The sequence below is a fragment of the Hyperolius riggenbachi genome, chromosome 9, assembly GCF_040937935.1.
Source record: "Hyperolius riggenbachi isolate aHypRig1 chromosome 9, aHypRig1.pri, whole genome shotgun sequence".
Lineage (NCBI taxonomy): Eukaryota > Metazoa > Chordata > Amphibia > Anura > Hyperoliidae > Hyperolius > Hyperolius riggenbachi.
This window is the reverse complement of record NC_090654.1, coordinates 65681887-65697307: the sequence shown is the minus strand read 5'-3', so window position 1 is coordinate 65697307 and position 15421 is coordinate 65681887. Positions and strand designations below refer to the sequence as shown.

The 15421-nt window shown below is 42.1% G+C and overlaps 1 protein-coding gene across 1 annotated transcript in view; it reads left to right on the top strand.

Annotated features, from left to right (window-relative positions):
* MST1R (macrophage stimulating 1 receptor) overlaps positions 1 to 15421 on the top strand; it is a 111397-nt gene that overhangs the window by 48601 nt on the left and 47375 nt on the right. Inside the window, exons 3-7 of the mRNA XM_068252954.1 lie at positions 132 to 1073; positions 1774 to 2119; positions 3897 to 4085; positions 4163 to 4285; positions 7392 to 7562. Coding sequence (XP_068109055.1) covers positions 232 to 1073; positions 1774 to 2119; positions 3897 to 4085; positions 4163 to 4285; positions 7392 to 7562 — 1671 coding nt within the window. The 5' untranslated portion in view covers positions 132 to 231. The remainder of the gene's footprint in view (positions 1 to 131; positions 1074 to 1773; positions 2120 to 3896; positions 4086 to 4162; positions 4286 to 7391; positions 7563 to 15421) is intronic.

Here is a 15421-nt window from a genome sequence, read left to right as displayed (position 1 = left end):
TATAAAAGTTACAGAACACTTGTAGTGGGAGTGCCATGAGGATGGCAATAGAGAAGCTGAGGGATCATTTCTGTTTTTGCAGATGCACTTCTGCATATAAGTGTAACTCTCTCTTCTCCTTCTCCCCACAGGTTGTGAACTGTGGACACTATGCAGCTTTCAAAGTGTCCTCCTCCAAGGTGAATTCTGACCACCTTCCTGTCTCCTCCTCTGCTCTTTGCACCTCCCAGGATGTGGTACCCATCTCAGTTGCTTCTCCTCCTGTGTCTTACAAGACCTATCTGGACGTCAGCCTGGGAGTGCCCCTCCATACAGTTTGTATCATTGGACCCTGACATTCACTATGACCTGACAAGCTTCACAGCGCCTGCTGATATCCAGAATCTAGCTGCCAGAGATTATGTAGATCCGATACTCTTTGTTGCCACCACGAATCACCTTTACTTACTCGATGTCAAGGATCTTCACATCCTGCAGGAGCTTGTTACTGGTCCCACCAACAGCTCCCAGTGTGAACTGTGTAAAATGTGTAAGATGGAAAAGGCCCAACCAGAGCATGGAGAAGACACACACAGCATAGTCTTGCAAATGGATCCATTGATGGAAGATTTGTATAGCTGTGGCTCTTCTCTCCATGGCCTCTGTTTCCGGCACACACTTGGCCGTTTTGAAATTTCGAATTCCCAATGTCTGTTCCGGGCTCAGTACAATTCCCCCTCCTCGTGCCAGGACTGTGTCGCCAGCCCCCTAGGTTCAGCTGTCACCATCTTAGAGGAGTCAAACGTTCTATATTTCTATGTGGCATCAACAGTCAATTCCCTTGTGACACAAAATTATGGCATTACATCGGTGTCTATAAGGCGGCTCCGTGGCCCATTGGATGGCTTTACAGGAACTTCAGAATTCCTAAATGTTCTCCCCCCTTACATAAACACGTATCCCATCCATTATGTCTACACCTTCAAAACGTCTACATATGTCTACTTTCTGACCGTGCAACTGGAGAGCACTGTGTCCAAAAACTACCACAGCAGGCTGGTGCGTCTGAGCGGGACAGAGCAGGAGATAAGAAGGTGAGAGAACAGTACAATAGTAAATAAAAATGTTATGCTGTAGTTAGAGATACTCCACTCAGTGCCCCCAAATGATTAATTTTTTGAGAAAAAGGAAAGAGGAAAGGAAAAGATTCCTTGTGGGAAAAGGAGTGTCGGCAAGTAGCCCATCCCTCACCTCTTGTGGCACTCCAGACACAGGCTGGCTAGGCCCTGCTTGTTATCAAAGAACAGACAGTTTTTCATAAATAGGTAGCTATACCCCCCCCCCCCCCCCCCCATACAGTGCAGTGCACAGATCTGACCAGTGCTGGAGTTTATCATCTCTTCCAGCACTGAGCCTATTCTGCCCACCCCTTCAGTGAGTGTCTGGCTGCACTGCAGAGGACAACAGACCAGACTTGAAGCTGTAAAAAGTTATACTCCAACAATGGCTGCTGCTTTGCTACACAAAGGTGGGTGGCCAGTAGCTACTGGCCAGAGTGCTAGTTGGACCCCTCCAGCCCCGGACTCTTCGCCGTTGTGTTGTCTGCTCCAACAGTGGTTACACCAATTCATCTAGGCCAGGTTTGCAGGAGCACTAATGTGCTTTATCAGACCAAATACCTTAGTAAGATTACAAAGCAATGTGGTGAACCTGCATAACTTTATAAGCTAATATTGTTCAACATAAGCCGTATTCATATAACTTAAATGATGCATCTCTCCCATCTCACTACAGTTATCGAGAACTAGTTTTGGAATGTTGGGTTGAGGAGAAACGACGACGTAGGTCAGAGAGAGAAACGTTCCCTCTGCTTCAGGCTGCTCACGTGGTTGGTGCTGGGACGAATTTGGCTCCAGAACTGAATGTAAAACCTGGAGACCCGGTGCTGTTTGCTGCCTTCGCCCAGAGCGAACCTCAGAGTGCCACGCCACGGAGGAAGTCCACACTCTGCGCCTTCCCGCTCGAACTGATTGACAATTCCATCCAGGAAGGGATGAAGAAATGCTGTGGGGTGGAGTACATAGAGAAAATCCAGAGAGGACTGAACTATTACCAGGAAGTGGCGTACTGCCCCCAAAATGTAAGGATGTTCCTCCATTTCTAGCTACCTAATGCTAAGGGACACCTGTAGCTACCTATGACGGGTAAGGGAGAAGTGACAGCTGGGTTAGCCAGCACACTTGTGGTGCAGTTCACTGGGGGTTATACTGGTTTCTGGAGGGTGAAGTTTATGGTACCAGGACATCTGTGCCTATAGGCTCCTGTGATGTAAATCCAGGCCTGTGTGCGTGTGTATATGTGTATGTATCTCCTGCATAAGCTAGTGCAGGCAACTCAGAATGCTTCACGTTTCATTGCAGTCTGTAGTAACACTCCACTTAAAGACTTTAGAAATCTCTCCTTCACTTAAAGACAGAATTCTTAACTTTGGGTTAGCCTGAGGTAAATTGTTTAGTGAATACCATGGTGATAACAGTAAAAACAGCTCAGAAAAGTTATTAAAGACAGGAGATGAGCTTAGTGAACAGAGGCCAATGTTTTCATACAGAAGCAGCTATTTGTTTACAGTCCTTGTTTTTCTGCAAAGGCAGCTGTCAACTAAGACACAGCAGTGCGGTGGAGCAGGATTCTGTTTGTAAGATAACATGGTCACACATCCTCTAAGGAGTGTTTACTTGTTGAGAGCAAGCTCTTTTGTCTTTATTAAAGTATGTGGTATTTTGTACCTGTTTTATTCAGGTATGTGGTCAGACTTGACCTTGCAGCTCCACACCGACCTTTAGTTATGCCACAGCTAGAATTTAGATGTTCTCCTCAGCATGGTCCAATGTACAGGTACAGAGGCATATTGCCAGGTAGAGTAGGACTCGCCAGATAAAGGTGGCCACTATACAATACAATTATATACAATTTGCTGAATGATTGTTTATGAACGATTATTCGTATGAACGGTAGGAAATTATCAATTGGGACCGCAAACCAACAAAAATCTAACCAATCCGACCAGATTAATGAAATCAATCTGATTTTCAGCTCGATCCCTTCAATCTGATCGGATTGGCTAGGACATTTTTGTCCATTACTACTAGTCCAAATTAATCATTTCCAATCGTTCTTACGAATAATCGTTCATAAACGACTGGTAAATTGTATTGCTAGTGGCCACCTTAAGGGATCACTTTAATAATGTGTTGATGAGTTTTGCAGTTACTGCAGTGCCTGTAACTAAAATCCCATTTATTGAAAGCCGGTATCCCAATCCTAGGCTTACTGTACCCCAGGTGTAAGGAATTCCACACTCCCTGGCTGCTACACTCAGGCTGCAGTAAGTAGTCGGGATCTACTGCAATCTCAGGCCTGGTCAGAGTCAGGTCATCCACAAGGCAATGCTAGGTAGTTGCCTAGGGCCTGGAGAGAGTCTAGGGCCCTGGTGGATGCTGGCCTCCAACAAATCTTATTAAAAAAGGCCAGGTGGTCATCAGCGGTGGGCAAAAACTGCTATCCTGCCTACGGCTCCATGCCATCTGAATCCTTTTCTGGGCCTTGTTCTGTCAACATGTAAGGAAAAGCTTCAAAAATATAAAAATAATAGAAAGTTGTCATAACCTGATCACTGTTTTACAGCTTGCAAAATGTAAGGATGTACCTCTAACCAAGACCCAAATCCCCCAGAATTCATAACCTTGTGACCCATGAACCCTTTCCTCCAAGATCAGAGCACAGGCAACAGTTAGGGGACTGTCCCAGGAGTTGTGGGGGCATGTTTCAATATGGAGACCTTTGTTTGCTGAACACGTGCCCTACATTGTAACCATGTATGATGTGTCCCTATGTGCTTATACTACCTCCCCCCACAGGTGAGTCATTCAGCACCAGAAACAGATCGCATCTGCTCCAATGTCCCCACACAAGTCAACCCACCACTGAGGCGTGTAGACTTATTTGTTGGAAGGATGACTTCTACTCTCATCACTTCCCTATATGTCACAATCCAAGAACCCCTGACCATCGGACACCTTGGCACCTCTGATGGGCGAGTACTGCAGGTAGGTAATGTGAGGTGCTTCATACCTCAGCTTTATTCTTACCAGTTTAACTAACATGTTGTATGTACCCCTATCAGGTTGCTCTACAACGCAACAGCGACCCCCTGATTCTGTCCAACTTCTCGTTAAGCACAAACCAGTCTGTGTCCCGCGAGGTCACCCGCATTGGGGACAACTTACTTTTTGTCACAGGAGCTCAGGTGAGTGAAAGGGATGCAAGAAGAACGTAGGGTGTGGTCAAATTAGGAATGGTCAACAAAGGTGGCCCTAAATGTTGTGTGCCCAGTTCTCTTCTTTCGACTTGCAAGACAGACAGTAGTTCCTTTTCTGGAATGGTACCCAGCATTTACCATGTAATAGCAGCAATAAAAGGGGGTTGCAATATCCAAGAACAAAAAATTGCCTAAAAATGCCGGTAGTTAATGACCCAAATATAGGTGTAACCCTTACCCCCCCCCCCCCCCTTTTTTTTTTCATTTTTTTTGTTGCCTGATCTGTTTGCCTTTGCTGAACTGTGCAGTGCAAACAATGGGAATTCTCTTTTTTTAAAACTATAGTAACAAGCTAAATTCAAAATGCAAAAAAAAAACCAGAAACCGCTCATTTCAGATAAGATAAGTACACTATGACCAGAAGGTAATTGAACCCCCCCTAACCCTTTTGAAGTGTTTACACAGTGATGTTTTCTATGGGAGGGACTTCAAAGAGGATTGGCATATTTGTATTTATTTATTTGGTATTGATGTAGCACTAAACATCTTTCGCAGCACTTTGCAGCATATATAGTTCTGTCACCAACTGAACTGGGTTGAAAGAAAAAAAAGGGCAGAAGTGATGTCACTTTTGGCATCAGAGAAACAGTAAAGATGGAAACCAGCAGGAATATTCTTTTCATATCAAATTTCTCTGAAATCTGACAGTGAAAAACAGTGTAGGTAAGCTACATTTCTTATTGGATAATTTATTTTTTTCAGTTAATATGGAGTTTCATTCCACTTTAAGGCCCCTTCCTTACTACTAATATAGATTTTTCAAGGTGAATACCTCAATAACAGGTGCCATGGTAGTTGGTGACAAAACTGTATGTGCTGCGGAAGATGTCAGTGCTCTATCAATACCAAATAAATAAATACAAATATTCCAATCCGCTTTGAAGATATGCGGGTTACCCATCTGCAATGATGGGCCTCTGTGTCTGCAGTATATGTAGTAGATCACGCCACTGGAACAAATACGCAGATCATGGAAGTCAGAAGAAAGACAGAACACCTTTCCTACATATTTGGTCATCTACCATCGGCTCTTAAAGGGAACCTAAACTGAGAATATGGCTTTTTCCTTTTAAAATAATACCAGTTGCCTGACTCTCCTGCTGATCCTGTGTCTCTAATACTTTTAGCCACAGCCCCTCCACAAGCATGCAGATCAGGTGCTCTGACTGAAGTCAGACTGGATTAGCTGCATGCTTGTTTCAGGTGTGTCATTCAGCCACCACTGCAGTCACAGAGATCAGCAGCATAGCCAAGCAACTGGTATTGATTAAAAGGAAACATCCATATCCCTCTCAGTTAAGGTTCCCTTTAAAGAGAAACTCCAACCTAGAATTGAACTTTATCCCAATCAGTAGCTGATACCCTCTTTTACATGAGAAATATAATGATTTTCACAAACAGACCATCAGGGGGCGCTGTATGACTGATTTTGTGCTGAAACCCCTCCCACAAGAAGCTCTGAGTACCGCGGTACTCTGGGCAAACTGCCACAATGTAACAATGTTCACAGACAGGAATTAGCTGTTTACAGCTGTCTCTAACAGCCAAAACAGCTAGGAGCAGCTACATAACCTGCCCACAGTAAAAATGTCACCATGTAATGTCAGAATGTAAATCGGGGAGAGGAAAGATTTTACAATGAGCAAACACTGACTAAATCATTTATACATAATTATGGTAAAAAAATGAAGCCCTTTTTTTTCTTACATTATTTTCACTGGCGTTCCTCTTTAAAGTGTTCTAAAATGACAGTCTACAAATAAAGTCTAAGTAGCTGTGTAAACATTTTCCTACTTTTCATGTTAAATATCAGAGGCAAAAGCTTAATGTGTGTAGGATTTAGCTCTATTGGGACAAATCAATTCTCAAAAACCGTGTCTGCTTCAATGCACAGCCAGTGTTGTTGTTTTTTGCATATCAGACTACAGAGTATTTTTCTCTGAAAGCAAATGTTTATAGCAAGTTGCATTTCCTCTGCTCTCTTCAGACACTTAACTCAGAGACACAGGACTTTCTCTCACACACACAGGGTTAACAGATGCACTGTGAGGGAATTCCCCCTCAGATTAGAGCAGACTGCCTTCAGTTTTAGAGTGAAAGGAATTAGTTACAGTAAACAAAAGAGATAAGCAAATTAAATGTATACATCATTATTTATCAGTGCTTCAGGAACTCTCTCAATCCCAGTTTAAAAAAAAACATGTCAGTGTTATAATTTAAGTAGGCCTCAGTTATTTGGACTGAGTTAGTCAAAAAGGCTTGATGAGCAGACCTGCCCTTTAAGGGGATTTTCTTTTAGAGAGAAAATCTGCAGTTCTGTCAGCAGAACTAGAACATACCAAGAAGCTGTTCTCTGAACAAGGCCGCAGGTCTCCCTGACCTGGGCATGGAACAATAAACCTCAGCCATGTTTGGTAAATATCCACATTCCTGCATGTATGTCAAATGTCTCATTGATTATTAATCGAGTAGGTGTGTATGATGACACCACAAGTGGGTCCACCAATAGATGGATATAGGGGATGGCGAAGATGATGTCATATTTAACTCTTTCCTAGTCGGTATTAAATCCGGAGGGAGCGATGGAGAGGGCTCTCTGCTCTTTACTTTCGCACTAGCTAGCAAGGCTGACTGGGACCTCTAAGCATGTTCTTCCTTTCTGTAATCTGATATAATGTATGCTGTACATAGGTAGTTTAGTGTAACGTAGTTAGGAAGAAGGTACCTGATTGACTTCAGCAGGGAGTCTAATCAAGAGCTTGTAACGCAACATGAAGATTGGCATGGCCAGGATATGATGTACTGTATCTATCTGTATTTCTGTGACTTGAATAAATAACTTAAACATTGAAGAAGCCTGAGAAAGTCTATCTCCTGCTTGCTGTGTGGAGAGTCAAGTGATCTCACAATCTGTGAGACGGTGGTGTCGAAGCAAGGTGATATAGAACAGTGTATAACAGTCAGTTTAAAAAAAAATATGTTAATCAATAGTGTTCCTTTAATCTTGTTTCTCACCATCTGTCCGTTTCTGCAGGTGACAGAGGTCAGTGTCACTGGGCCTGGGTGCCGCCACTTCCTCAGCTGCAGCCGTTGTCTTCGTGCCCCTCGTTTCATGGGGTGTGGCTGGTGTGACAATGGCTGTTCTCGAGTGGCAGAGTGCCAGGGGAAGTGGAACCAAGATGTCTGCCCACCAGTAATTAATGAAGTAAGCAACTAAGTAATCTGTTTCCTGCACTATTCACTGCATGTTTGCTGTGACACCCTTCCTGTGTATCCCTATAAATATCGGCACTTAGAATACTGCAGTCATTTCATCTTCCTCCTCTATATTGTGCACTTCCCCATTTTCCTGTGAATAAACCCCAAGGGTCTGCAACCCCTTCTTCAACCTGTAGCCATGTATATCTGCAAGACTCATCCCGGAAGTAACAACCGTTTGTTTTCATCTGGCAGGTCAACCTCTTCTCTCCCTGTACCTCTTGTCATGTGACTGCAGAATGCCAATAACTGTTTGTTCAGCAGTGTTAAAGGACCACTATCATGAAAAAAGTAGATAGTGAAAATCTGACAGAACCGACAGGTTTTGGGCCCGTCCATCTCCTCATAGGGGACTCTCAGGGTTTTCTTTGTTTTCAACAGCATTTCCTGAACAGCAGTTTAACTGTCAAAATAGTAAGATACCAGCCGGCCTCCCTAATCACTTGCACACTATTTTGTCAGTTAGACTTTGCAACTGCTGTTCAGGAAATGCTGTTGAAAACAAAGAAAACTCAGAGAATCCCCCATGAGGAGATGGACTAGCCCAAAACCTGTCAGATTTTAACTGCCTACTTTTTTCGTGATCGTGGTCCTTTTTTTTTTTTTTTTAAATATAATTTTTATTTGTGATTAAGCATCGGAAATACAGTGACGATTGTAAAGAGTATCCAATACAGAAATTATCCGCCAAATCACTTTTTAACATTTGAACAATAGTCAGAAAAATGGCCATACAGTAGAAGTTGTAACATATTTACAGAAATGTGATAGTTGGAAAGATATTCTTAATATGAATAAGTCTTTGTCCATTCGTATAGCATAGTCCAAATATCATCGTTTTCCATTGGCTGTAGGCCCAAGATCCTAGTAGTAGAATAACATTCCTATAGTATTAACCATGAGTTAGGCACTCCCCTCTAAATTTGTGTGCATACCATTTCACGCCCCACCCTCCCCTATCTCAGTAATTTTTAGAGTTTTTTCTCCCCTTAGTTATATTTCTAATTTGCCTAGGTAGCCCCCAATTTTGCCCTTTAAGTACCAGGTGGTATCCTTAAAAAAATTCATCAACTCCACAGTTTGAGTTCTGTCAAAGGTCTTTTCAATGAACTTTTGCCATGTTTTAAAGAATTTGGTGATAGTTTTGGATTTTTGTCGTTCAAGATTTAAGCGCTCCAGTTGTAGGAGGTGTTTTAATAGTATAATGAGGTCCGGGATTCCCGGGGGAGTATTATCTAGCCATTTTTTTAAGACCGCTTTTTTAGCCGCAAGTAGTACAAGATGTTCAAATTTGGAAATTTTAGGTCTGTCTTTGTCTATAGTTACTTCTAGGCTATGGAATAAACAGTAAAGCAAATTCAATGACCTTTTATTATTTGTTATTGTTTCAAGAAAAGTTAGGACTTCATTCCAAAAATTCTGGATAGATGCACAGGTCCATAGCATGTGGTCTAGATTTGGAGTGGAGTGAGAACATTTTGGGCAGTTGACTATTTGTTTTTCTCCTTGATGTCTAAAAGGGCCAGTAATAGGTATATATGCCCTGTAGACCGTTTTCAAAAACAGTTCCCGCCAGTCCTCTCCTAGAACTGATTTTCGTACTGCCTGCCATCCTTGTTTAACTGCTATATCTATGTCTTCCATTGTCTTACCTGACAGATCCGCCCATTTTTGGAGATGTTGGTAGAAATTTTTCTTTTTTTTCTGGGTTTCTCTAACCACGGAATAGAGCCAGGAAAGAGATTTTTTTTCTTTAGGGTTGGAAAGAAGGTGATCAAATTGGGAATTTGTTAGAATTTTGCCTCTTTGACCTAATGTCCCCTGACAGTAGCTTTTTAATTGGCCATAGTAGAAGAAATGTTTTGATGGAATCTTTTTATGAAGAACCGCATTTTGGAAAGAGAGTAGTTTTCCTTCATTATCCAAAAGAGCTCCCAAATTGTTTATACCCAGTACTGCCCAGCTAGTATAGATATTATACATATTCCCTGGGAGGAAACTTGGATTCCCTGTTAATGGAGACAATGGGGAAAGGTGTCCTGTAAGATCATATTTCTTCCTAATCTCTCGCCAGGTTATTAAGGTGTCTCGAAGGAGTACATTTTGCTTTATCTTATATGGGAGATTTTTAAGAGGAGTGTGTAGGATTCCGGTAAGTGTATATGGTTGGACTAACGCACACTCTATATCTATAGGTGTGTAGTGGTTAGTGCCCCCAATCCAATCTCGTATATGTCGAAAATTTGCTACAAGATTGTAGGTTCTCAAATCAGGGAAATTCATTCCCACATGAGGGACTGTGGCTTTCAGTTTGGACAGTGCTATTCTTGCTTTTTTCGATTTCCATAGGAAACGTATAAATGTCGATTCCAGTAGCTGGACATCTCTATGTTTAAGTAGAATTGGGATGGTTTGTAAAGGGTAGAGTAGACGTCCAAAACTAAACATTTTAATTATTTGTATTCTACCCATCAATGAAATTGGCAGGGGGTCGAGAGTTTGTAGTTCTTTTATGACCTTTTGTATTAGTGGGGAATAATTTAAGCCATAAAGTTGATCAATCTGCCTGGGTATCTTAATACCTAAGTAAGTGATATGGGCAGATTTGCATTGTAGGCCTATGGAGTCTAAATTAGGATGAGGAATCGCATTTCTTAGGGGTGACAAAAATAAGAGCTCGCTCTTAGAGTAGTTTATGGCAAAGCCAGAGGAGGCCCCAAATTTTTTAATATGATTTATCAATTGTACAATGTCTCTCTCTGGATTTGCCATGAACACCATAATGTCATCAGCAAAGAGTGTGGCGTAGATCTTCTGTCGTTCGTTCAGTGATATTCCTTCAAAGATGTTATTTTGGAGAAAAGATCTAGACAGAGGCTCAATAGCCAAGTTAAAAAGAAGCGGAGATAGGGGGCAGCCTTGCCGCACCCCTCTCTCAAGGCCAAGGGGTTGACTCAATCCAAATGGCAGAGATATTTGTGCTCTTGGAGAGACATGCATACTCTTAATATAAGATAGAAAATTACCTGAAAAACCAAGTTTCTCTAATACCTTGATCAACCATGACCACTCTACACTGTCGAAGGCCTTCTCAGCGTCAAGAGCCAGGAAGGCCTCCGACAGTGCTCCCCGACCCCTCAGCCTACAATGTTCCATGACAGCCAATGTTTTCCTGATGTTTGTAACAGCACTCCTGCCCGCAACAAAGCCCACCTGAGAGTCATGGATTAAAGTTGGTAAAAAATAAGACAACCTGTCGGCCAGAATCTTTGATAGGATTTTGAAATCCACATTAAGTAAAGAGATAGGTCTATATGATGTTGGCTCAATGGGATTTTTCCCTGGCTTAAGAATTAATTTTATGAATGCATCGTTAGCTGTGTCGGGGAAGGAACGGTTCTTCAAAACATCATTATAGAGACAAGCTAAATGTGGAGAGATTTCTGTTTTTAGTAATTTGAAAAATTCTGGTGAGAGGCCATCCGGGCCAGGAGTTTTGCCTAGTGTCATATTTTTAATAATTGTAGAAATTTCTCCTGACGTAACATCTGCATTCAGAAGGTCAAGAGTTTCCTCATCTAAACAGGGTAGTTTAAGTAAGTGCAAGAAATCATCTTGATCCTCGGACTTTCTAGGTTGGGATTTATATAGATCCTTGTAAAACTTTTGGAAGACATTAAGGATTTTTTCCGGAGTGGCCTGAGTCTTTCCTTCCTGATTTCTAATTACCGATATAATCGGGGAGGATCTTCTACCCTTGGCCAGGTTAGCTAATAGCCTACCTGACTTGTTTCCCCATTTAAAAAAATTTGCTTCACCATATGATCTATATATTCTGTCATATTTCTCTATGTGGATATCTGAATTTCTCTTGTCCTGGAGCCATATTTCTCTATTGGTAGGAGATGGATTGGTTTTAAACTGAAGATATGATTCTCTAACCTTTTGACAGGCGCTTAAGTAATTGGTCAGAGCCTTTTTCTTATAGGCACTGGCATAGGCAATTATCTGGCCTCTTAGGACTGCCTTCGCTGTTTCCCAGAAGAGGACGGGCTGTTTCCTGTGTAGGGCATTTGTACGTTGAAATTCTCTCCACCACATGACTAAGTCATTTCCGAATTGTTCATCATTATATAGGAAAGTGGGGAATCTCCATATGTTTCCCTGCTTTCTCTGATATGTTCGGATAGAGGTACATACCGGGGCATGATCTGAAATTACCATAGCCTTAATGGCTGATTCTTGTATGGATGTTAGTAAGTTTTCAGAGACTAAGATTAGATCTATACGGGAATGAGTATGATGTGGATTTGAATAGTGGGAGTAGTCCCGGTCTAATGGGTGGAGGTGTCGCCAGCTGTCTTTTAAGTTAGTATGGTCAAGGAAAGTTCTTAAATTTTTATCCTGTGTGCTGGTTTTGGTTTCAAAGTGTTTGGATTTTAGTCTGTCCTCCTCTGGGTTAGGTACCGCATTCCAGTCGCCCAATACTATAGAATAGATATGTGAGGGTGTTTTGGATATCTTTTGTCCCAGGTCGAGTAGGAACTGGGAATTATTAGAGTTTGGTGCATAAATTCCCCATATGTCAAAAATCTGGTTGTCATATTTGATTTGTACATTTAGCCATCTTCCCTCTGGGTCATGTTCTTGGGCTAAAATTTGAACTTGTAGGCCTCTACGAATTAATAATATGACTCCCGCCTTTCTTCCCTGTGAGGGGGCTCCTACTACCTGGCCAACCCACATTTTAGACAAAAATATCATCTCATTTTCTTTTAGGTGGGTTTCTTGCAAAACAGCTAAGTCAACTTTTAGCTTTCCTAGGTGCCTTAATACTTGTGAGCGTTTTTGAGGGGTTCTAAGCCCTTTAACGTTCCAGGTGGTTACTTTCATGTAATGCCTGTATGACTTTTAGCTTCCAATTGCATAGTTAAAAATTGCATAGTAATGTGACGTTTCCTGTCCCAGTGAGCAGGGAACGCCGCAAGTATTTTCCTACAAGGGGGCTTTACATAATTATTTTTCGAGACAGGGGGGATGGTGGGTAACCATTCTCCAGAGTGGTGCCTAAGTAACCAAATTGTTAACAGCGGGGTACGGTTTGAGTTCATTTCCAAACCGTCCCCCAAATCTTGGTCTTTTTCTATCTTTTTCGCATAAAGACCTGCAACCCTTATCGACTTCCTTTTTTCCGAAGGAGAAAAGGAGTTAGGGCTATATAAGACCTGACCTTTAGGAGTAAGAGTAGAAATTTCTAATAGCATAAGTATGTGAAAACAGATCAGGGTAATAGAGCCCAACATAACAGTAAGTATATTATTAAGATTCATCCAGTGGTAGTTATACGTCCGGTTGCCATTTCACCCATTTATATAAAGTATGAAAGTGTCTAAGTATTGCCCATATATTAAATGGTAATGGAGTCTAAACATTTCCGTTTAAAAGAATGAAAAACAGTGAAATCAAGAGTAAAGAATAACAAATGAAAAGCAATGGGTCAATAAAGAGCATATTATAGACTAACGTAATATGTACATATACCCCAGCGGGTAGGCGTCAGGAGGAGGCCTACATGTTCCGTAGTGTGAGGATCAGCAAGAAGTGGAGAGGAGGGAGAGGTTTTCAGTCCCAGCTTGATGACTCTTGGCTCGAGAAAGTGTCCGCAGGTTTGTCCGGTGAACGAGGGATTTCTCCCTGTGTACTTTTCATCGGGCTTTGACTTAGAGCAGGAGAGCCTATTCCTCTCTTAGTCTTTAGATGGGTCTCTGCTTCAGCTGGGGTGGTAAAGGCCACGGTGGACCCATCTTCTGCATATATCACTAGCGTTGCCGGGTAGTTAAGTGAAAATCGTATTTTGTTTTGAACCAATTGTTGGCATATAGGGTTAAAAGTTTTACGTGCTTTATTTACCTCGGCAGAGTAATCAGCAAATAGTAAAAGTTTTTTACCTTCCACTTCAAGTGTTCGTAGACTTCTGTAGGCACGTAAAACTTGCATTTTTTCTGAAAAGTCTAAGTATCGCGCCATTACTGGGCGAGGACCTTTACGATCGTTTCGAATCGGGCCAATACGGTGGGCTCGTTCTACTTTGAATACAGCTTCGATACCCAGAGCCTTCGGAATGGTGGCAGCACATAGTTGAGGTAGGTCTGTGGCCTTGACAGCTTCAGGGATCCCTATTATCCGCAAGTTATTTCTTCGTGATCGATTTTCGAGATCATCTAGTTTATCAGAAAAGACCACTTGCCTGTTTGAAGTTAGGTGTGTCAGCTTAGATGTCTCCTCCATTTTATCTTCCAGGTCACTGATTCTTTTTTCAGCCTGGTCAAAACGGGCTGCGTGTGTCTGCAGATCCTCTTGAATGGACCTAAGTTGAATGCCCATTACCTCCGCTATGATGGTAGTCAGTTCTGGTTTGAGGAGTTTCACTACCTCTTGGGCTAAGAAGCTGTAATCAATGTCTGATTGTGGAGCGGGTGATTCTGGTTGTTCATCTGGTGCGGACTCCTGCGCAGCGTCACCCTCCGCCATCTTGGGTGCGCTCGTCTTGGGCCCGGCTTTCCCCGTTCCCTGAGTCCTCTTGTCCCGTGGACCTCGGAGTACGTATCGGTCCATTGTGGTCTCCTCTGTCGTCTGCGACATCTGTGCCAGGCTTCAGAGTGACTCTCTCGCTGGGGTATAGTTTTTATTTTGTCGGGTGGGATGGAGCTGCCGGTCTACGCGTCCATCTCCCTCGGCGCCGGAACCGGAAGTCGATCGTGGTCCTTTTAACATTAAGTTAAATTATGGCGCTCGATAAATTGTGAGAGCTAGGCGCCTGCTATTTATCAGTCACAATAATTTAACTTCATTACCGCTAATATCAGTTTTTACTATTGCTGTCTATGACGGGGCCATTTTTATTGGCACTCATCCTGCGCCGTTTTTATCAGGTGTAGCTGATTATAAGAAGAAAATAAATCGGGACTGTGACTGTTCACCCAAAAAATATTTTTTATATTTATATTCTTAAAGTTATAGGCATGAAATACATATTACAGCACATATCTGGCTCCCTGCTCCTATTATGCCTTGTACATAGCATGCAATTTTCCATTAGATAAATGGATCGAATCGATAATTTCCGACAGGTCCAATCGTGCTTATGATCAATTATCAAAAATGAAATCAGAAAAACGATCGGACCAGTTGGAAATTTATTGTTTCAACTCATCTATCTGATTGGAATTGCATGGTGTGTACCAGGCATTAGACATCTGTCTAATGCTGGGAATACACAATTATTTTTTTATTAGCAGATTTACTGTCCGATCGATTTTACGATCATTTTTCTGATCAATTTCCATTCACCTATATGAGAATTCGATCAGAAAACTGATCGAAAATTAGATCGGACCTGTTGGAAATTATCTATTGAACCATCTATCGGCCATAATATCTCATGGTGTATTCGCAGCATTAGAGATGATCAGTTCTTCTCAATTATTTACTTTGCAAGTAGCATTCATGGGTATGCAGACAACTGATTTATCAGGTGATCCAGTTTTTCTTCTCTGGTTGGTTATGACCTTATACTTGCACACATGCTAGGGCAATCTTGGCAGTGGTGGCCAGTCAAGGGACATCTTTGCTGAGAATCTATCATGTGTACAGCCGCCCTGATATGTTGCTGAAAGATCCAGTGTGCTGGATCATTTTGCATATTTTCCCCTCCTTACTAGGGATAGTCAGTGAGATGCAAATTGATTTTGAGCTGCTGCACGATTGTGCACATTTTGTATGCAAATGCATGCTGCTTGTAAATGG